At 40.3% G+C, this 24,595-nt stretch overlaps 1 protein-coding gene across 2 annotated transcripts in view; it reads right to left on the bottom strand.

Moving 5' to 3' along the window:
- The window catches only part of LOC131695504 (myogenic-determination protein-like), a 98,964-nt gene extending 75,074 nt beyond the window's left edge, over positions 1-23,890 (bottom strand). For both annotated transcript variants that reach the window (XM_058984047.1, XM_058984046.1), the window contains exons 1-3: positions 23,163-23,890; positions 9,533-9,655; positions 9,385-9,468 (exon numbers count right to left, since the gene is read on the bottom strand). In XM_058984047.1, the coding sequence (XP_058840030.1) occupies positions 9,385-9,468; positions 9,533-9,655; positions 23,163-23,630 (675 nt within the window). In that variant the 5' untranslated portion in view covers positions 23,631-23,890. The remainder of the gene's footprint in view (positions 1-9,384; positions 9,469-9,532; positions 9,656-23,162) is intronic.
- Between the last annotated feature and the right edge of the window lie 705 nt (positions 23,891-24,595).

Raw genomic sequence — 24,595 nt, 5'->3', positions numbered from 1 at the left:
GCTATCTTTTACCGGAAGGAAGCCGACGACGAGCGACGGATATCGTCCACACTTTCGTATTGTGATCGGTTGGTTTTCTTATCGCCTAGACTGCCAGAAAGAGGGTTGAGTAGCATTGAGATTCATGATTCTGAAATGCTTATTGGTACTAAGAGCCAACAGCCAAGCACCGTGGCGGCATTAGAGACGCCGTTTGGGCCTAGATAGTATCAGGAATCGAATAGTGGATGCGTGTACGATTTCAAAAACGCTAACTAAGCGACGACAAGTTGGTAGGTTCACTGAAGAATTACAAATACAACCAAGATCGAAACAAGCATTTTTCTAGGAAAATTTCTGATTGATGCAGACGCAGATCTAATTTGGACTGTGAATCATTTGACGATTTTTTTAACTTTTGGCTAAAGTCTGACACTTCGAAAGTTATTTTCAAGATAACCCTGCTCTGGAGCTCGATTGTTCAAATGTTTGCCCATGATGCAGAAATAGGGTTTCACCCGCAGACTCCGGTTTTCGGAGACGATCTCCGAGCCTCCGGGATTTACATCAATTTCTCAGGGTGAGACGACGACACTTTTATGGTACTGAATTTCTTACGAAAACTTCCGGTGTTCTCGCTAGCTGCTCTTGCAGCGTCTGTTTTCCACAGAAGAGAGCTGTCCTTTGTTGGAACTTCCCTAGCGACAGTGGTGACGAATAACTGGATTCTTTGCGCTACGCTAAGAATTCCGGAAGATACCACAGTGTGCTTTCCACAGCGAGAGATGCTGGTGCTTTCGGAATCGTAGCGATTATTCGGGGCAGTTAAATTTTACGCCTATCTGAACCGACAAAATTGATCACAAACAGAGCACTAGTAATAGTAAATATGGTAATTTCTCAACCAGTGCTAAATTGATAACCTGAAGAGTTACAAAGGGATTCAAAGAACTAAATTTGTTTCTGTTCAACTCAGTAGTTAATAAAATCAATTAAAATGCTGTGAAATGTCGAGCTACCGCTTTGATTCAAATTTCTGTCTGGTTTCAGCGCTTACTCATGTTTCTCTTGAAGCGTATCCCATGTCAGTAAAAATCTCCACTCCAGCCTCACCTCAGAATCAACGGATGGGGCCTGGGAGTAGCTATCCATCCTCAATGTGCACGTTTCGAGGGTTCTATACTTTGATATACTATGCTATATTTCACCCCAAAGGAGGAAAATTGGGTAAACACCAAAATTTCTCACTAGGGCGAAATTTGTTTTTGGTAAAACCAGTCTTTGCACTTGAAGGACACAAATCCTTACTTATTACATGGGTGCGTTTCGGCTTCGCCTCATCAGAAACCGACACTAACTTTTTGTCGGAATAGATTAGCGCCGGCTTGACGCAAATTGCTAAAAACTAAAACACACTTTGTGTTTCAATCGAACGACTGATCAAACGTGATGGCCCGTTCGAGCAGAAGTTCTGTTTATGCCGATGAGACACAGTGAAGCCGAAACTTGTCTTGGCTTAGCAGGCCTATGCGAAAGCACTATGCTATATTTCATCCTAAGGAGGAAAATTTGGTAAAAACCAAAATTTTCACTAGGGTGAAAATTTGTTGGTAAAAACCAGTCTTTGTACAGGAGGGCACAAATCCTTATTTCATACTCTGTTGCGTTTCGGCTTCGCCTCATCAGAAACCGACACTAACTTATTGTCGGAATAGACTGTGTCTCATCGGCATAAACAGAACTTCTGCTCGAACGTTTGATCAGTCGTCCGATTGAAACACAAAGTGTTTTAATTTTAAGGGATTTGCGTCAAGCCGGCGCTAATCTATTCCGACAATATGAGTTTCTGATGAGGCGAAGCCGAAACGCAACAGAGTATGAAATAAGGATTTGTGCCCTCCTGTACAAAGCCTGGTTTTTACCAACAAATTTTCACCCTAGTGAGAAATTTTGGTTTTTACCAAATTTTCCTCCTTAGGGTGAAATATAGCATAGTAATATAATTGATTGATGATTTAATGGTCTAAAAGTATACCAATGAATATGACAATAAAACATTTATTATTCGTGTTGATATGACTGCCGAAAATTGGTAACTGGTTTTGGATTCTTGTCGCGAGCTGTCAATTCTTAACCCTCATACATAATTTGAAAGTGATCATTCACTTAGACAAGACCATGCGTATTTCCTAAGTTCATTAAATGTTCAGTGGATTACTTTCCTAATTGGTCAAATAAACACTAAACAAACAAAGAAATTAGCTTGCTCAGTCCAAAAAAATTGGCTCGATTGGCATCAACCGGCGGATACGTGATCCCTTCCAATGCCCTCAAAAACAGAAAACAGTGAAAATTTCATACGACAAAATATGTGCCATTCTGAATATTATCAAGTTTTATTACTTTGAAATAAAATAAGATCTGAAAAAATTAGTTGCATAACCAAGGTGGTTCATTCATAAAAATAGGTGATAAGGGACGCAGGTGAAAATAGGTGATCATCGTACCTTCTACGATTCCTGCCGATTGTAGACAAAGGAGCCTTCTTGAATTCGGCAAGCGCTTTAACTTTGACACTTCCAAAATTCTTCAAATATTTCTTCTGCCTGATATTTTTCCTGAACCCCGTTAATGATATTTTCTGAATATATTAAAAATTCCTCTTAAAAAAATTAAGCATAAGCGTGATTAAAAAATCCCTTGAAAAAATTCTCTCTAAATTCTGCAGACTTTAATTACGAGTTCAAGGATTCTTCCTTGGTCTTTCGAGATCATTCCATTAGATACTTCTTGAATACTACAAGGAAGATGCTTCAAGAAAACTGAACTATGTCAAGAAATCTTTGGAGGAGTCTTTCTGAATAGCTAAAGTAGTTTTATAATTCCTCTATCGTCCGAGGATTTTTTCTGACTCAGATGTGGAATCATCCTAAAATCATCAAAGATTATGTTCCTGATTTCTTCAAGGAAACATTGTGGTTAGTTTTCCTCTCCCTTTCCCCATATTTTGAAGATTTTACCTTAACCGTTGAATAGGATTTTCTGGATAGTTTCTAAATACTTCAAAAATTATACCGGATTCCCTGGAATATATCTGAAACCAGCTTGAAGTCACTTCTGAATTTTCGAAAGACTTGCGAGGAAACGTCGAAGAATTTTGGCAAGTAAGAATCGTTGAAAGATTCAAGAAGATTCTTCAAAGAAGTCATGAGAAACCTTTGAACAGTCAGAAAGAGACTGGAAGGATTTCGACAAAGCCTTTGAAAGATGCAGAACGATTTACCGAATGACTCCGAAAGTATCCTCAAAGGATTCAAAAAAAATTACCGCAGGACTTCGGAAGAATCCTCTAAGACCTTAAGATGCAAGAGCGATTATAGACGAATTCATGAATCATGCTCGAACGACTCAGAAAGAGGCTTCGAATGAGTCAAAAAATACTCTAAGGATTCTGTCAGATAAAGTCCATGGAACATTCAGGAAAAAATTCAAAAGGATTTAAGAATAGGACCATCCGAAAATATTTTACAGCGCATTCAAGAAGATTATCGACTGATTCCGGAGGTGTCTTTGAAAAATTCAATCAGAATCCCCCAAAAATTCCGGTAAAGAATAATTCTTAAAGGATTTAGTAAGAATCTGCAAAAAAATTGGAAGGTGAGGATTCAATCAGAACGAAGCTCCTTCAAAGATTCAGACAGAATCCTCCAAAGATTTAGATAGATGTTTACACAAAAGACTCGTTAGGTAACTTCGAAGGCATGCGATGAGAGAATTCTTGAAGTATTCGTTGGAAGAGTATTCAAAAGACATCCTTGGAAGGTTTTGGTCAGATGGAATCATTGAAGGATTTCGGAAAACTATTCCAAGTACACAGGAAAATCATGCGATTCAGAAAGATTTAGCAATTTATTTCGCGTGCATGATGAATCTTCGAACAACTCTTAGAAGTAATCTTGAAGGATAAAGGTAGGGTTAATAAGAAATTTCTTGAAGATTCTTTAACTTGCGAAAAATGCGGAAATAATTATCGAATAATATAAAGATGAACAAAATTAGGCGTCGAAATTGCAGAATTAAGCTGGGCGAAAATGGTTTCAATGAATTTTATTGAAAACTATTTTAGTTGTGACTACGACCTACCCTTCAATATAGGGATCATTTTCAAACGTTCGGTAGAAACAGAAGGTAGAGATTTTGAACGTTAGAAGCTTTCATTGTACTAAACGAAATAACACAATGTTTTCTTTAATTAATAGGAAAAATGTGCCGACTTCTACGGACAATGCAAAAACTGATATCCAGAAACTTTTTCGAAAGCGAACGGAAATTTTTCAGTATTTTTCAGACAGCGCCGTCAATATGGAGCACCTAAGAGATCTAATCGAATATTGGTAATTTTTGTGCTTCATTCATCCCTCGATAGTCGAATGAGAAGCATGTCGCTGCGCGTTCGGACGGTGCGGTAAGAAGGCAATCTAAATTTTCGTCGCCAATATAAAGTTGCGCGTGGTATATTTGCCTCATTCGACTAGCAAAACGATTAGGAAGCATTTTGCTTCGCGGTCAGATGGTGCGAGATTCAGACACTTTATCGAGTACTTCCTGTTCGGCGTAAAATGGAAGCAAACCGTCGAAGTTATCGAATGGGTTAAACGGCAAACGGTTAGATTTACATTGAGTCAGATGGTGGAGTGCTCATAATTATACCCCAGGCTGCACAAAGTCGTATAAAATTACATTCTCATGAATTAAAGCTTCATATTCTACGAAAATTCAACCATCTATGTGCAAAAATTAAGTGTGAATATATTGTATTGGGGGCGGTCAAAGCGTAGTTGGTAAATCGATTGCCTTGTACGCAGCTCACCTGGGTTCGATTCCCAACCATGCACATAGGGTTAGAGATGTATAGATTCAGAATCTGTGGATTCAGAATGTACGTATAAAAAGAGGAATTCTTGAAATGGGTCATTGGATGCAAAGTAGAGCTATTACCTTCCATCTCTAGAACTAAAGATCATTTTGTACCTGTAATGCTGGTTAGTTGTTATTACTGCATTACCACTCACCAAAATATCGGTGACTAAAACTCTCAAAAGCTTTAACAAAAACAAATAATCTGTTTCCATTAAGCCATCTTGTGTGATAGAGGATGACAATATGGTGATCCCAACTATTAGAGTGGTCTGAAAACCACATTCGAAATAAGAAGAACACTGTTCGACAAAAACACAACTTACGTTTTCTGTTCTCTAGCTGGAAAATTTGTTGTATTATCATGCATTAACAAAGCCCATCCGCAAACTAGGATCGTTCATTGGTAGGTTCAAATCGAATCAAGATTTCTAACAATCAAAGACTAAACAATGTTTTCATTGTGCTACACCCGTTAGTCTGTGGTGCAAAAATCAAGTTTGGAAATCATTCCATGAACCGAAACGCGCCTCTCATACTTCAGCCAACCGTTCCTGTGAGCTATCCCTTCTCAAGTACACTCTGCCGCCAGCTATTAAAGATCACTTAGCTCTAATAGTGGCATTACGTTACACCCCCGGTGTTGATCGGAACCCTCGTACCTACTTGAGGTGCAACCCTCGTTGCCGCATGTGACAACAACACCCTCGGTACTTATATACACCACTTTCATATTTATAAGACATTTGTCCTCACCTCAACGGCAAAGGAAATGAGCGGATAGTGAAGGAGGAGAATCGAGAAAAAAACAGTAGCAGTAACCCAGGGGGAAAAACTCGTAAAATTTGGAAAAGACAAAAGTGGCGAGAATGATCGCAGAAGGCGAAAACAGAAATCCCAAAACACGCACCGGGCCCAGGCAGCCCAGCCTGCTTCGCGCTGGTGTGTCGCCCATAATACGGACCACTTAACGTAAGATTTAAGATGGCATTTAAGATCGCATATTACAGAATCATGTATCCGTTAGACAGGCAGCTATTTGTATCTTCGGAATCTGTTTGGCACTCGAAGGAGCTAGACTTGAAATTTGAGGTGACAACTATATATGCGGCGACTACCGGTGCCGGTTCAAGTGACGAGAGAAAAAAATACCTTTTTGACAGTTACCCATCAAAAAATGATGGTCGGTTGTTACGATGCTACTTGAAATGAATAAAAAAAAGCGCCCGGAATTCATAAACATTCAATGGGGGACGCGACCGGGATGAAATGTCTGAAGCGAAGGAATGGAAATAATTAATCCCGGGGAAATATTAAAACATTAATTTATCGGGAAAACTTACGGTTATGACGATAGGATGTCACGATGGGTGCGCTTTTTCGTTCTTCGCATAAAAATAAGCATCCTCTAAATCTGTCAGTTCCGCTGACAATCAGGGTGGGTAGTAGGCTTTGACTGTGCCGAGCAAAAAACAACAAACTTTCCTCGAGCAACGTGACACCTAAGCCGTTTTATTTGTTTACAAATGTCATCCCCGTCTGTGCGACTCTGTCTGTGACACGATTATGCTATTTTATCGTCGAAAAATTAATTTACGGTATCTGAAGACAGCTCTTGATCCGTGCAGGAATCGTAAAGTAGAGTTCTTTCGCATTGAGTATAGAGCAGCTGCACTGCATGCCGTCGTTCCGTGTCGGAATGAGGTTCTGGATTAATTTTTTCAAACGTGCAAATATGGCCACGGCCTCTCGGCCCTACTGCGAGCTTATAGCTTGTCAAATCTCGAAATTGCTTGGAATCTCATAGCAGGCACTGAATAGGATTTACGTTTGAGCAGTTCTTAATACAGCGCTGTCTGCGGGCGGATCGAGACAGATCGTAAAATGCGTATTGGACGAGTAGGGAGAATTTTTGGTAGATCAACCCCATGACGGCGCTACGCAGGTTGGCTCCGCGACTGAGAAATCAGCTCTATCTTGGAATCGGTTTAGCGAAGGAAAATTAAAAAATCGTGGTAGAAAAAAAAACGTTTTTCTCTGAAATTCGACGGAGCGGTGCAAACATTAGAATTTTCCTTTGTTGATTTGATGAAAATGTATGTATTCTGTTTTGTATTTAATTAGTATCCGTTAGATATGGGGTGACCAAACGATCACAGTATAAAAAATTATAATGGGTTGCTTCCAGGAAAAATGATCTGTTTGAAAGTCCTCAATAAATGCTGCGTCATTTTGCTAGAAAAGGGCTTCCTAACCACATACCAACCAAAAAGACAAGTTTGAAAACAACCTTCAACTTAATAGAACATGTTACTAGAACGATTTAGCATTCCGTACGAGAGAATCAGTATCCTACCTACCACACAGACAGAGATCCCACCGGGAAAAAGTGATTCCATCGCAACCCATTAGCGTGGAATTTTTCACTGCCAGCATGTCGGAAAAAAGATTGAGAAGAAAAAAACTCCGCAATGAATTATATCTCAACATCCAAAGTCTCGCCTCGACGCATTTTTCGCGCTCGAGCTTGTCACGAAGTAGGTTAATATTTTTCCCCCCACGACCCACGGTGGTAATCGGCGGCTATATTCCGCGAGAAGCGATGCGTGCGATGCCAAGAATGTGAGTAATCGCAGTGATGATTTCGCTTGTCCAAACTCACGGGCGAACGATCCCCGGGTGAAAACTGCCAACCTCCCAAGCAGTTGAGTCGTCCGCGACGACAAATGTCGGTCGACCTGAGGTTGCACAACGATTCGTTGTTTGTATTTGGTTATTTTTCTGTTCGGATCCGAAAGAATCACCTCAATTTTAATTCTGTTGATCTTTGGGAGATACACGCAGTCTCGGACACGATATGGATAGTCGAATGTTTTAGCAACACTAATCTCGAAAAATTGACTCGGACATCGAATTAAAAAGTTTCACCACCCAGAACCGGCACACCGTCTAAACAAATTTCCTGCATCATTCGGGTCAGCAGCGTCATTGAACTCGAACGAAAGCCAATTTCTAATTTTCATCTCATGAGCTGCTTTGAACCTCTCCAATCCCTCGTCGGTCTTCCCAGCCGACACACTGTCATCAGCCCTTGGAGATCATGTTGTCCAAGTCCCTCGCCTGGCGGAACCCAAACAACACACGAACAGGCATAATAATATCTTCAACTAGTCAATTGTAACTGTCTCCCTTCTTTCCCGCTCTCGACCCAAACCTTCATTCCACACCTCCTCCACCTATTCGACTACGCTACAGTAGTCACATTACCCAGCCGGAATGACAGCGTGACATATTATGACTAGCGGTGAAATAAATGGTTGGAGATTTTTAACAAGCTCCCTGGACCCTGCACCCGTACCGCCCCGGCCTAGACCACAGCTCGTCGTGATCTTCAACGCGAAAGATTTCGGAAAGGCTCTCACAATCACGGCGGAAAATGACGTCGACAAGATCGCTGCACTGGCACTTCACCCAAACTAATTATGTCCTCAAACAGAGGTGGGTGAGGCTGACAGTGTCACGAACTACATAACGACGACGACGACGAAACCGACCCCGGCCTGTCAACGGATATTCACTTTCACTAATTGAGACTTTCGCCGGAGCAAGTATTCGATTCAAACTTCGCTCGATCGCCATTAATCTTTTCGACGCATTTTTTTCCACCCGACTTGAACAAGGCAGAAGCGTCAAGCTGGAACGGAATTTCTGCGGCACAAAGTATTTAGATTAGCGTTGAGTGTCCGCTCACACCCGCCAAGCGATCATTCCTGAGATCATCATCATCCGCAAACGATTAATGAACACTTGGAGCGCTCCATTCGTCAACACCATCAATCTTGCGCGGATGTGCGAATCGGTTCCGTACTGGATGCGGATCGCAGCAGGCGCGATTTTGATCCTCTTTTGTATTCATTTAAGTGCGGTTTAAACGATACGTCAACTCGACGTGTTCATTCACACGTTGTATGCGTTTTTTTTTTTTTTCAAAAGATTAAAACTAACATTGACGGCCCATGTGAATCATACTTTACGAACGCGGCAGCCATATAGGCGAAGGATAAAGAAAACTGACTATAAAACCTGCGCCCACCACCAAACAGCTGCGCAATTTTCGTTTATGTTCATGACCATAGGCAAAATATCCCGCACCCGACCGACCGTGCGAACTGTCCCCATATGTTTATCAACAAATAATTAAACGACAATATCTCAAACATCCCACCCGTTGCAACGTTACTATGGTATCGGTAGCATATGTGATACCGAAGCGACACAGCCAGAGAGACCGGGGAAAACAAGGTGCGATCGGAATAGGCGCTGAGATTTCTTGACAGCCCAACTCGCGTCCTAATAGATCAAGGTGTGAACTGATATGTACTGAGTGCTGGTTGGTACAGGCGAACTCGGGTGGGACGCTAATTGGTGATGGCGTTAATGTGTACGTGTGAGCGTTTTATGATATGCGTAATTGTTCATCTCACTTACCATGTAGTCCTGGGGTGATGAAAAGCTGGATGCCGAACTACTGTCGGTTAGTATGTCCGGACTCTGTCGAATCGGGGGTGTTTCCTGGTAGGAAAACATAGATTATTAATGACCGGTAGGTTTAGTTGATAAAAAACGATGTACTAACCTCTAGCAGTGCCTGTAGGCTGTCGATGTACTCGATTGCGTTCCGGAGAATTTCCACCTTCGGTAATCGCTGGTTGGGGTTCGTACTGGTGCGCCGTTTCAGGACCTCGAATGCTTCGTTGACCTGTGGACAGGAAAATGTGTTATTTTTATTTTAAACAGTTTCATTATCACGGCTGGATTCGAAAGTCTAACGGAACCACGGTGTATGTTTATATTTAAAATAAATATATAATGAGTAGTAGTTTAAAGCTAGCAGCACGGACTAACAGACATTACACTATGACGAAAATCCTTCTAAAAATATCGATTTTCCCAGAGCACTTGCTCCACCTTCTATATTCGGTCCCAAACACTCATTTACTAGAGTGTTACCTCTCAGGCTTGGGAACAATTTTTTACTAGTCGTCCATCCCCTGTATGCTTGTTCATATATCAGTGGCGCCATCATCGCAAATGCGGCCACAGTCCCTACTACAAATATATTTAAAATGACCGGTAAAGCGGACAAAATCTGTGCTATTAGGTAGTATCCAACCAACCATAAGCATGAAACACTGGCACTAATGCGAATGAAAAGAAAATTAAAACATTTTTTAAGAGAACTCTTTATTTGAGCGTTTTAACAATACAATATTTTTAAAAACTTAACAAAAAATCCAAAAAAAATTCGGAATTTTTGATTTCTGAAAAAGTTTATGAGACAACATTCCATTTTTAGGAAAAACCGATTGAAATGGTGAGTTAAATGGAAAAAAATTTCCCCCCGAGGCAGAATTCGAACTTGCAACCCTTGGGACTCCGGGTCAATGCACAAACCTTTACGCTATTCCTGAGCTATGATGACGTCCCAGGAAGAACACATGATTATCGCATTGGCGACAGTGATCGTACCACTGCCTATAGATCACACACAACCGCCACTGCCACTCAACACATTTGATCTATTTAATTTCCCCGTTAGATAGCAAGGCCGAGTTTTGCCTTTCTCCTATAGAAAGGTTATGTAATCACTCTGAACATCGTCAACTTAATCCCGGCCAATTTTTTTTTGTGACTAATATAGGTTTTCTGTATTTTGACAGGGGCGTAGCCAAGGATATGCGGTGAGAGGTTAAAACATCCCCCCCCCCACATCACATACCACCCTTCCCTAAACCCCCCTTTCCCCATCAAGTCCCCTCCCAGCAAGCCTCACCCATTAAAATTTCCTAGTGCCTCTAGAATAAACTTGAATTTTGAAATGAACACATTACGTTATAGGCAATAACCGCATTTAATTAAAACCAGTGAAAAATTTTATTTGAAATGATTTTGAGTTTAAAACTATTTCAAAATTGAAACTAATTTAAAATTTCTTAGGAAGATGAATATTTTTGGCGGGGTCCGGACCCCTCGAACTCTCCTCCTGGATCCACCACTGGTTTCAAGTGTTTCAGCGTCAACACATAGCATCTCAAGTTCGTGGCTGTCGATCCATTGTATGTATGTGCAAATCGTACTGAATATGTAATATACATTTCCACCATTATGTTGAATATAACCAGCCATGGAATCGTGGTTTGGACAAATGAGAAAGGCACAATTGCACCACTAGGTGGATTAAAACAGTTTTTGTTATTATCGTCTGATGTCTGATTTTAGTTCATTACACATTTAGGTACTTCGGTGGGTGACAGAGCTTGTAGAGACAACCGATTTCTGGTCTCTTACCCAATGATCTCTCTCTAGAGGCTGTGGAACGATCACTGTCGCCAATGCGATAATCATGTGTTCTTCCTGGGACGTCATCATAGCTCAGGAATAGCATAAGGGTTTGTGCATTACGCTGGAGTCTCAAGGGTTGCAGGTTCTAATCCTGCCTCTGGGGGGAATTTTTTCTTCAAATAACGGCTTTCATTTAACTCACCATTACGATTATTTTTTCCTGTTGTGATACCAACAAAAGTGTTCTATTGTTAGTAGTTGTTGTTGATAAAAGTGATTTAAATATAATGATGATACAGAATGCTGAAGTTTTAAGAGAAAATAATATCTATATGTACATATCTTGTATTGTATATACATTTATATGTTTTTACAATACAAGATTTGCTTTGTGGTTTTCATTGGTATAGATTCGAAATGCGTTTAAACATATTGCTTAGCTACTACACTTTCATTCGCAAACATTTTCCGACAAATTCAATCTTACACAGCAACCATTTAATGAACGTCCAGCTAGCGGCTCAGACAGATGCCGCTACTACGACTACTGACGAGCATAATTCGAAACACTAAAAACCTTACTTAATTTTAATGACTTACCTTTATAAATTTATTTATCAAATTTAGCAGATATTCAATTTTATTTGTTTTATTAAATTAATCTATTTTATCAATTTATTCATTTCATTTCATTAAATTCTATAGTTTATTTTATTTACATTTAATTCGTTCAGATTATTCATTTCATTCGTGTTATTATTTTTAAATTTATTTTATGCGGTTGAAAGCCCATTTTGGCAAACGAAAAGAAACAAAGGCAATAACATATTTTTCATCATAACAGTTTTTGCAACCGGCCGAGACGGTTGTGCCTCCAGGTGGAAGGTTTTGTTCTCGAGAGAGTGACGGAGTGCGAGACGCTGTATGCGTTTTTGTGGGAGAGAGAGAGAGAGAGAGAGAGAGACCAGTTTGTTAAGTGTGAGTCGACAGTTGATACGTCGGAGGCGTGGTCAACGGCATCCTCGGTGTTTTGACAGCAAACCGCGGGTAGACGAATTTGCCTACCGCGGTGGCAGAAATCGACAGTGATCGTGCCTGTACACACAGAAAAAATATATTGTATTGGTGTCGTCGGGCAATTCTAATCGACGAGAGGGGAAGCGTCACAGGTAGACCCATTTGCTCTATTCGTCTACCGCAGAAGTGGTACGACGAATAAGGAAAACAAGTGGCACCGAAAAGTGCCGCATCGACAGTGGGATTTTCGCAGCAAGCCACAGGTAGCCACATTTGTTTACCGCGGCGGTGGAAACGGAGAGAGCGCGCTTGTGGTGGTGATACTGACGAGCAGCTTAACCGGAGAGAGTTTTGAAGTGTTGCAGGTAGGCCTATTTCTCTACTGAAGAAGCAACGCGACGAAGAAGGACAGCAAGTGTCACATTGTCAAACAACGGGCACCGAGTTTACAACGTAACACATGAGGTTTGTTCTACAGGTATAACAGGTATATTTTTCATTCCTTTTTGTGATAGTTTTTCTTGCTAGGTAAAATGGATGAAGAGATGGGAGAACGAGTAACAGACCCTCCCCCTAAGCCTTATGCTGAAAATGTAAATCCGACTAGAATTAAAATTTACCCAGAGTCGTCAACGGGACCATGGATTGTATTTATTAGGCGTAAAGTAAAGGCGCTAAATATTATTCAAATTTCTAAAGATTTGACTTCGCGATTCTCGGATGTAAAAGAGATCGTCAAAGTCAATAAAGATAAAATACGCATTGTCGTTGGTAGTCTCAAACAAGCCAATGCAATTGCTTCTTGCGAGCTTTTTACGCGTGAGTATAGAGCGTATATTCCTTCAAAGGAAATTGAAATTGATGGGGTCATCACAGAATCGAGTTTGACTGTTGATGACATAATTAAGCATGCGGTTGGTCGTTTCAAAGACACCATACTTAAAGACGTAAAGATACTTGAATGCAAGCAATTGCATTCAGTATCACACGAAGGAGATAAAAAAGTTTATCGACTGTCTGACTCATTTCGAGTGACTTTCGCTGGGTCTGCGCTGCCCAACTATGTCATTATCGATAAGATTCGTCTCCCTGTTCGCCTTTTTATTCCTCGTGTAATGAATTGCCTTAATTGCAAACAGCTTGGCCACACAGCCACTTACTGTTCCAATAAGGCACGGTGTGGCAAATGTGGGGGTTCTCATCAAGAAGATACATGCAATGAAAATTCAGAAAAATGTTTAATGTGCGGAGAAAACTCACATGAGCTCCCTGCATGCCCCATTTATAAATTGCGTGAGGATAAAATTAAACGATCCTTGAAGGAGAGGTCTAAGCGCTCCTATGCAGAAATGTTGAAAAATGCTACCCCTAAACCCATCTTCTTAGAAAACACTTACACATCTCTATTTTCGGAACAGTCTGACTCTGACGGAGCGTGCGAAGGTACATCATTTGTTTTGCCCGGAAATTCCAGAAAAAGAAAACAGTCTTCTTTTCCCAAGCTGCCAAGAAAGGGCCTTAAAATTTCTCCACCAATAGATAAACTGCGCCCACAACCGAAAAATTCCGATTCAAAACCGAAATCAATTCCGCCCGGTTTTGGGAACGTACAATCCAAACAGAACACCATTACTGGAAATAATAAAATTTCGACTTCCTCTGAGCCTCAGCCGGGGGTAGGATTATTGAAATTTTCTGAAATTGTTGATTGGATTTTTAAAGCATTCAATATTTCTGAACCACTAAAGAGTATACTTTCAGCTTTCCTCCCAACAATTAGAACATTTTTAGAGCAGCTGATTGCTCAATGGCCCATCCTTGCAGCGCTTGTATCTTTCAATGGGTAATTCACCTCCTCCAATGAAAGATTCCATCACTGTTTTACAGTGGAATTGCAGAAGTATCATACCTAAAATTGATTCCTTAAAAATTTTACTGCATAATTTAAAATGCGATGCTTTTGCTCTATGTGAAACATGGCTTACCTCAAACATTAATTTCAACTTAAATGATTTCAACATTATTCGCCTAGACCGAGACACCCCGTATGGAGGAGTGCTTCTAGGAATTAAAAAGTGCTATTCTTTCTATAGAATTAACATCCCCTTGTTTGCGGGCATTGAGGCTGTAGCTGTCCAAACGAATATTAAAGGCAAAGACATGTCTATCGCTTCTATATATATACCTCCCAAAGTTCAAATTGGACAACGTCAAATTTTTGAGGTAGTGGAATCCATGGCTGCTCCGCGTCTGATACTGGGAGACTTCAACTCGCACGGAGTATTGTGGGGTTCCCTCTACAATGATAATCGATCCTCTTTGATATACAATGTTTGTGACGAATTTAATATGACAGTTTTAAATACTGGCGAAACAACACGCATCCCCAGACCTCCTGCACGTCCAAGTGCATTAGATCTATCTCTGTGCCCGACATCACTTCGGTTAGATTGCACGTGGAAGGTTGTACCTGATCCTCACGGTAGCGATCATTTGCCAATCGTTGTTTCAATTAACAGTGAATTAGGCCTTACGAATTCAATCAATGTTCCTTATGACTTAACACGAAATATTGATTGGAAAACATACGAAACATTAATTTCCACTTCTCTTGCTTCGACAGAAGAGCTACCCCCTACCGAAGAATATGAATTCTTAGCGGGTTTAATTATTGAAGCAGCAGAACAAGCCCAAACGAAATGCAATCCTGGAATGACAATAAATAGACGGCCCCCTAATCCTTGGTGGGACAAAGAGTGCTCTGATTCATATGAAGCTAAACAAGTTGCCTACAAAGAAATTATGAAACAGAAAGGGGGTATACGTGAGAACTTTGAAAATTATTTCATTTTGCAAAACAAATTTGACAGTATACGTCGTGCCAAAAAATCTAGTTATTGGAGACACTTCGTTAATGGCTTGTCAAGAGAAACATCAATGAGTACTCTTTGGAACACAGCCAGAAGAATGAGGAATCGAAACGTGACTAATGAAAGCGAAGATTTTTCGAATCGTTGGATATTTAATTTTGCCAAGAAAATTTGTCCCGATTCTGCTCCTGCGCAGAAAATCACTCGCGATGCTCCCACAAGTAACGATTTCATAGATTCGCCTTTGACAATGATGGAATTCTCAATTGCACTCCTCTCATGCAACAATAATGCTCCGGGACTAGACAGAATTAAATTCAACTTGGTGAAGAATCTGCCTGACCTAGCAAAAAGACGCTTGTTGAATTTATTCAATAAGCTTCTTGAGCAGAACATTGTCCCGCACGACTGGAGACAAGTGAGAGTTATCGCTATTCCAAAACCGGGAAAGCCAGCCTCCGATCATAACTCGTATCGACCGATTGCAATGCTATCCTGCATCAGGAAATTGTTGGAAAAAATTATCCTACGACGTCTCGACAATTGGGTCGAGGCGAACGGCTTGCTATCAGATACCCAGTTTGGTTTTCGGAGGGGAAAGGGAACGAATGATTGTCTGGCGCTACTTTCGTCAGAAATCCAACTCGCTTACGCAAAAAAAGAACAAATGGCGTCTGTGTTCTTAGACATAAAAGGAGCATTCGACTCAGTCTCCATTGATGTTCTCTCGGAGAAGCTACATCAATGTGGTCTTTCACCGATATTAAATAATTATTTATACAATTTATTGTCAGAAAAGCACATGCATTTTTCATATGGCGATTTGGCGACACTCAGAATAAGTTACATGGGCCTCCCACAAGGTTCTTGTTTAAGCCCCCTTCTCTATAATTTTTACGTGAATGACATTGATAATTGTATTGTCAGCCCATGCACCTTAAGACAACTTGCAGATGATGGGGTGGTTTCTGCCACAGGACCAAAAGCTATAAATTTACAACAACCATTGCAAGATAGCTTGGATAATTTATCAATTTGGGCTTTAAAGCTGGGCATCGATTTCTCTACGGAGAAAACAGAGTTGGTCGTTTTCTCAAGGAAGCGTGATCCAGCTCAGCTTCGGCTTCAGTTGGTTGGTAGAACGATAGCCCAAGTCCTGACTTTTAAATACCTTGGAATTTGGTTCGATTCTAAAGGCACATGGGGAGGCCACATTAGGTATCTAATAACGAAATGCCAACAAAGGATAAATTTTCTGCGAACAATAACTGGATCATGGTGGGGTTCTCATCCAAGTGACATGATAAGATTGTATCAAACAACAATACTTTCAGTAATGGAATATGGGTGCATCTGTTTCCGTTCAGCTGCGAACACTCACATTATTAAACTGGAACGGATACAGTATCGCTGTTTACGAATTGCCTTAGGTTGCATGCAGTCGACCCATACAATGAGTCTTGAAGTACTAGCGGGAGTTCTTCCTTTAAAAGACCGATTCTGGGATCTCTCTTCTCGTTTACTTATTCGATGTGAGGTTATGAACCCACTGGTAATTGAAAATTTTGAAAGACTTGTCGAGCTTCAACCCCAAACCAGATTCATGACAGTGTATTTCAATCACATGTCACAAGAAATAACGCCTGCTAGGTATGCTCCCACATACGTCAATATACTAGATATTCCAGAATCCACTTTATTCTTCGACACGTCCATGCAAGCAGAGATTCGTGGAATTCCGGATCATCTACGCTCGCGGGAGATCCCTAAAATATTCACAAGTAAATATCAACACATAGACTGCCTTAAAATGTTTTACACTGATGGGTCACGAATCAGTGAGGCCACTGGTTTCGGTATTTTCAACAATAATTTTTCAATTTCTCTCAAACTTGCAGAACCCGCCTCTGTTTATATAGCGGAACTAGCAGCAGTTCACTATAGTTTGCAAATAATTAATACTTTACCCCCGAACCATTAGTCTCAGCACAGTTGCAGCTCTACGCTCAAAGAGGATTGATAATCACGATCCATTCTTTTTGGGGAAGATACGAGAATCTCTGAGTAACCTAACAAGAAAATGTTATAAATTTACCCTAGTGTGGCTCCCCGCCCATTGCTCTATTGCGGGCAATGAGAAAGCTGATAATTTAGCCAAGATTGGTGCACTAGATGGTGAAATATATGAAAGACCCATCGCTTACAATGAATTTTATAGCGCTTCTCGACAGAGGACACTTGCTAGTTGGCAAACATCTTGGGACAATGGAGATATTGGACGATGGCTACACTCAATTATCCCTAAAGTATCAACGAAGGCATGGTTCAAAGGATTGGATGTAAGTCGGGACTTCATCCGTGTGATGTCTAGGCTCATGTCCAATCATTATACTTTAGATGCGCATCTCCGTCGTATTCGGCTCGCTGAGGGTTATCATTGTGCTTGTGGAGAGGGTTACCATGACATTGAGCATGTTGTTTGGTCCTGCACTGAATATCGTGAAGCCAGATCACAATTAGTAGATTCTTTACAAGTCCGAGGAAGACCAATCCATGTTCCTGTTAGAGACATCCTGGCGTATCGCGATTCTCTATACATGGAACTTATCTATCATTTTCTAAAAACAGCGTCTGTCAAAATTTAATTAAATTCATCTCCTCATACTCTCATCCAAGGCTAATCATTCACCAATTAAGGTGTCCTAGAATATTTAGTTTTTAAATTTAGACAATAACAGAAAAAAAGTAAATAAATACACCCGAAAATACTAGATCATTATGAAATACAACAATGTAAGGAAAAAAGCAAACAATAAAGTGATTTCAGTGTTAGTTTTAGACAAAGTACTAGTATAGTTAAAATTAGTCTTAAGGATTTTTGTAACGTGCTATGTAAAAAAAGAAACTGGCGTAAAAAGCTTTTGCAAATGCCGAGTCAAATAAACGTATGGAAAAAAAAACATATTTTTCATAGATCTAATAGAAGCAATTTATTCGTCGTTGCTTCGAAGAAATTTTTGCTCTTTTGCCTAGTATAAGCCGGCACACACCCTAGAGTGTTTTGGCTAGCTGATTAACACTAATTCTTAATCCGACCAACGTGACGCTGGCGACTGCAACCTTAATCTTCATTGTCGCCCATTGATTGGCCATTAGACGAAACTGGGAATAATTTGGTGGATACCGCTCTTTTAGGATGAGCTGTTTTCCATTGTCGTTAAATCATTGTTGCACGTCCCTGCTGCAACTGGCAACTGGCCAGATCTAGCCAAAACGTAACTAGATCATCATGGGACTTAATTAACGGTGTAATCTGTATGGTACCCCAAACGCTGATTTTCTTGCCACAGAAACAGATCCCCTGCCAAACAATATTTTTTGTTCGTGAATACAAAGCAGGAATCCAGTATAGTTTGAGCTCCAGGATTTTGTTTCAGGATGAGCTTTCGTATCTAATTCATCATAGATCACGACAAATCAATTGAATTGCATCAACACCTGGTCGTAGAGCTTGTGGGGTTGGATTTTGACTGCTGTTTGTTGTTTGGGGCTTCTGTTGGATTGTTTTGTTGTGATAACATTTGTAGTATTTTCAGACACGAATAATTCAACAGTACAGCAGCTAGTATTCAGTTTTTTTTATCGAAGATTTTATTTTCCGAATAACCTTGGGTTGTTCGGAAAGTGCAGCGTATAATAAACGATTCCACTGCGACACTTCAATTGCACTTTGCGGGCAGTTCTGGAAGTTTTCTTCTATTTGATGAGATTGAAGAAACGGTGAAGATTCACCTTTTTATTGGAAATACTGTGGAAAAATATGTTCTCAAGCAGGAATCGAACCTGGGATCTCCCAGTCTCTAGTTGGGTGCGTTAACCACTCCGCCATCGAGGAACTGTGAACAAGGAAAAAACAAAAAAACTCACATCAAAACAAGGAATGTATTTATTCCATCAACGACTGGATTTGCCGTTAGCATCTGCCGATAGGCTTTGGGGACAGACTTAAACATGCCCGTCCATAGCTCTACCCACTGCCAAAGTCTGGCGGCGACTGTGTTAGCTAAGGGGGCAAACAGTGCAGTGATAATAAATATCTCAATCCTGAGCGCAGTCCACTGGACCTAAAAATAGATAACGAGAGAGATTTGGCCCGATCGATGAGAGGGAGATGTGACGATCTGCTTATAGGGAGACTTTGGGGGTCGATAGGTTAATTGGTATTGGAGGCTGTGGTGGTGATCACGATACTAGAGACTGGAAGATCGCAGGTTCGATTCCTGCTTTGAGGACATATCTTTCTTCAGTGTTTTCAACAAAAATGTGAATAATTCCACTGGAAAACAGACAGAGAAAGAAATGACCGGAACGGTGAGAATGAAAAAACGGTGAAAATTACGTGCTTGATATAGTAGTCTTGTCCAAAAATTCTCCTTAAAAATTAAACTGTTTTCCTATTTTCGAGATATTTTCATCGTAATATTTTTTAATTGCATTTGTAATCCTCGAAAAATTCTCTAATTGTCCCTTAGCCTTAATAGAATATTGAATTAATTTTCCTTGCATATCGAATATAGTCAGAGGTTTAAAACAATCACAAAATTGTTCACCTTAGTTTTTACAGATGTCTGTTAATCTAATTTTAATTCAGTTGGAAAAAATTAAATGTAAGAAACTGGCAACTTCAAGATTAACTCTTTATTGTTTTTTTGCTCGGACTAGTTATGTGGTCATAATGAAATTATAACTGCATGTTCATCGATTATCAATAACGCGCCACTACACTAATCAATATTAAACCCATGAAGGTTCGAATGTTGTAATGTTATATTTAATAATTTCATAATATTGTAATATTTTGGTGCTCGCATCAGTATGAATATTAGCCACATGCTAAAGCAATGATTTTCCAGCTTCTTATTCAATATCTCGTTAGGATATCTAGTTTCGAATTCCATACGATCTAGAATGTTATTTATAAAACGTTGTAGATCAGTCTACCTTCTCATCTCACCCAGAGCAGAAGCTAAAATTCGTCGCCCTTTACAAATACCACACCCAAAATCCGACGGGTATGTTTCTATTACTTTTGGGTAAGATTCTATTGTCTTTTCGGTAACAGACCACTCAATTGCGCATTGCGGTATTAAACTCATATTACCGCAAAGGTAGTAAATGGTGGAATGACGAATTTCGGTAGCTGTTCATGTATGTGCATCACATAACCAAAACTTTTTCAGTATGTGACATGTTCGTATGTACGATAATTCGGTCGATTCCTATGATAGTATTAGTACCGAGTCAAACCAAACGTAACTCTGGCGGATTTCTGCCAGAATTCAGACCAGAACCTGCCCGAATATTGGCAGAAACCAGCCGAAATTACGGATTTTTACTGGGTTTGGTAGGATAGTGAAATGAAAATTTTAGGCAGTTTCTGGATCCGGCACAGTTCCCAAATCCGGACCTCCCGGATCCGGATCAGTTCCCGGATCCGGACCAGCACCCAGATCTGGACCAGTGCTTTAAAGCTAGCCGAATTTGAGCCGATCTTCAAATACTGAATGTATCGTGTAGAGAAAATTGAAATTCGTTTATCCACATTGTGTTCGCTTCGCTTGATGCGCAATACAAATGACAAGCAAAGTGCTACACACTTCCAGAATACCAGACGCGTTAATATTTATCGTTTAAGAATTGATAAAAAATGAGTGCGATGCAGAGAGGATTTGAATGTGTTGGTATTGCCGTTTGGGGAATTTTTGTTGGGACCGTTTTAGTATTAAACGTTTTGCTATTGGAGCACTTTTTTCTTATTACCGTAAAGGTATTACGGTCGAGTTTTGGCTGTAGTAAAGCAGTTAATTCCACCTGCTGTTGCCCTACCTACTGTGTGAATAGTAATGACTGACGATACACAGCAAAAACCACCCCACTGTGAGCGAATTGTGTTGCTATTGATTTTTCGAAACGCCCCGTAAGACCAGTTATACGGGAACAATAACTCAAAATGCAGATGAAGGTCAATCTGGTAGAAGTCAAAATTCTACAGTTTCAACACATCACACATGGACTGTTGATTATGTTCAAGAGCATTAACGAGTCATTTGTTACGTGTAAAACAATAATGTGCCCAGAAAATGCAGTAGATGCAACAAATAAAGAAGACTCCTGGTTTTGTTATCTTCTAGTCATGCTCAGAAAAAAATATGGTTAACATATAGAGTGCATGTACTACTCCAAAGTTTATGAAAGTGCTTAACACAATTAGAGCAATTAACATTATTGATAGATGATAGCAAACCAGTGAATATGATTGCCGCAAACTGCTTTTCGAATCGTCAATTCCCAACCCTGATACATGGTTCAATAGTCACCATTCCACTCAAACAAGACCGTGCGTATTCTCCACGTACGTTAAATTCACAATGGATTAGTTCCCTAGTTGATCAAATGTAACATTAAACAAACAAGGAGATTAGTTGGCTCAGTCCAAAGAAATGGCAACTCGATTGGCATCGCCAGGTGGATACGTGTTCCTTTACAATGCCAACAAATCATAGAGCACCTAAAATAACATATGACAAAATTTGTGCAATTTTGAATATAATAAAATCACGATTTCATACTTAGTTATTTGAAATAAAATAAGATCGGAAAACATTAGTAACCAAGGTGGTTCATTTTCAAGAATAGTACTGTTGGTGAATCATCTTATAAAAATAGATGGTAAGGGACGCGGACGAAAGTAGCTGACCAACACCTGATTTTTTTTATATAAATAACTTATTTGTCTTAAAATGCCTCTAGCTCAAAAAATATGCTTCATATTTTTAATCTATCAGTTTCAATGGAAATGTGGGAAAAGTCCCTATTGAATGGTGTCCTCATATCTTTCAGTTTATTAGTTATTAGCATCCTTTCAGAGGTGAAGTGGTCAAAGGTTTGTGTTTTTGATGAGTTAAATTAACTAAAAGTTAATTTTCTCAAGATAATGAATCAAGACCGTAACAATAACTATTATCCAAAAGTTGAATTTCAAGACGATCCATAATTTGTTTTCCATGTCCTATTACTATTTCTTCTCGTTTCTTTGTAATTTCATTATTAAACATTTTCTGTAGTCGACTTGTAAGCGCTTAAAAGGCTCTAGTCTAAAATATATCATTTGTATCCATATTCCCAAAATTTTATTGGGAAGCCGAGAAAATTTCCTGCCGAATTATGTACAAATATCATTCAGTTGAGTGAACTAATTGAGTTTTTAGCATAAAATAGTTCAAAATTCGATGTTCGATGAGCTTTGTAAATTATCTTAATTATTAACAAAAATGGTTTGTGGATGTGGCTGCGTTCACCTTTCATCACGTCCGGTACTTTCAACTGACATATCCAGAAGACAGATAATCCGCATCCAATCGCGACTACTGCATTTGTTAAATTCTTATCGAGGACCGAAATAGTTTTGACCTGATTTGCATTGTCACTCGGCCTAAGAAGTCCACCGTTAGTCGTAAATATACGAATAAACTCATAAAATTGTGGGCAAACAAGGAAAAATGAGCTATTTTTCTACTAAGGAGCGAATTGGGTAAAATCCTATTTGCGCTTAACGGGCACAAAACCTCTAACTAGATTATAAAATCTGCATTTCGGCTACGTCCCATAAGAACTCCTATCAACTTAGTCCTGTCACTTTGTTAATGTCGGATTCTAATGAAACGAATTCGAAACGCAAATTCTAATTTAGGCGCAACCCAAATATTTTCAAAAAGACAAAAAAATTGCTCTGATCATCAGAAAGTGACAAACAACGTGTGAAAGTAAAAGCTGGTCAGAAAAACTTAAATTTACCTAATGCAGTTACATTTCAATTGTGAAAACCAATAATTGTAGTCACATCAACGGTGATACACTTCGCAGTAAATTAAAGTCACCGATACCTCCCACGCTAATGAAATCGCTTGGTACCAATAGATTTACCGACCAGATATCCACATACCAAGGACCTTCCAAACTCGCATCACCAAAACTAACCTTCCGCAAACGCCGCCTCTCCCTTAGCGTTGCCGCTTTCCGTCTATCCACCGTTACGGTCTTCTTCTTGCAAGCCTTGCAGGCCCACGTCAAACAGGGCCTATTGGGACTGGCCATACAGCCGGCAACCGGTGCCAGCACGTGCTCCTCCGAACTTTCACTATTATCATCGTAGTCGTCGTTCAACTGCAGCTGCTTCTGCCGGATCTGCAACTGTTGGATGTTCAACTGCAGCTTCTGTTCAGCGGTCAAACCGTTCGGGCCAAAACTACGCAAAAAATCACTCTCACTTCCACTGACGACGGCACCTCTGTGCATCGCCCCAAAACCCATTCCCCCCAGCATACCGATTCCGATTCCGTTATCACCTCGATGTTCCGTTTCGTAACCGTGCTTCAGTTCCTGTTGGCACGAACCCGTAGCTAGTGCAGTCGTCTTCCGACAAAGATTTTTGTTAAACTTGGTCATGGTTTTCTAAACGCCACACTTCACACACCACACGCGATCCGATTCGATCCGATCCACCTTTTCTTACGTCCGGGTCAGACCGTTCACCATCGATGAAATCCACGGGCAGACTGTTTGGTCCGCAATTTTCCCCGGCTCTCCGTTTTGTCACCACAGTCGATGCTTTCCAAATTCTGACAGCCGCAGCAACAGCAGCAGCCGCACCAACCAACACTAAGCACCGCGGTGATCGTGCGTGCGTGATGGGCCAGATGTTGTGACACTACTTTGAACGTGACAAATTTTACTATGTCTTCTGTTTTCATTCCCAAAACATATCATCGTTCTTTGCAATTGCGCTTTTCCTCGTGCGCTTCTCCGATCCTCCGATATCCCGCAGACGAATTTCGCTATGATCGAGGGGGCGGGACTAACGGAAGATCCACCCTCCCGTTCTGATCTGCCACGCGCACCAGTTAGAGAGGATTAGCTGCTGCCGGTTGGAAAATCTAGTTGGAATCTAACGGGACCTAAGGCATGCCCCGGATGCCTACCGACAGGGGGAAAAGTGTAACTTATTCTTGTAGATTTTCCGTGACTTTTCTCAGCTCGGCATTTTATTGTTGCTGAGCTTTGTTGGAAAAAGTGTCAAGCGCGTGATTGTTTTTCAACAGATTCTGCAAACGTCAGACTTTGAGGCTCCGTTAGTAGTGCAGGATTAGATTTGGTTAAGAATGCAATCCACTCAGCACAACTCTATAACAGATGCTGATTTCGGTTTTTGGATTCGCATTGTTCTTTGCTCGCTAAGAGCTGCCCTTTCTTTATAGATTTTGCATCCATAAGTGCGAATCTAGAGCGACTCTAAGCTAAACGCAGAATCAGCAAGAGTCATTCCCATCAGCCAATCAATTTTGTCTGCTCTGCCTCATTTTTATAAAACATCGTCATAAACTTACCGAATTTGCTTGATCGAATCACCTGTG

Source organism: Topomyia yanbarensis, unplaced genomic scaffold, assembly GCF_030247195.1.
Source record: "Topomyia yanbarensis strain Yona2022 unplaced genomic scaffold, ASM3024719v1 HiC_scaffold_4, whole genome shotgun sequence".
Taxonomy (NCBI): domain Eukaryota; kingdom Metazoa; phylum Arthropoda; class Insecta; order Diptera; family Culicidae; genus Topomyia; species Topomyia yanbarensis.
This window is presented reverse-complemented; position numbering and strand designations above follow the sequence as displayed.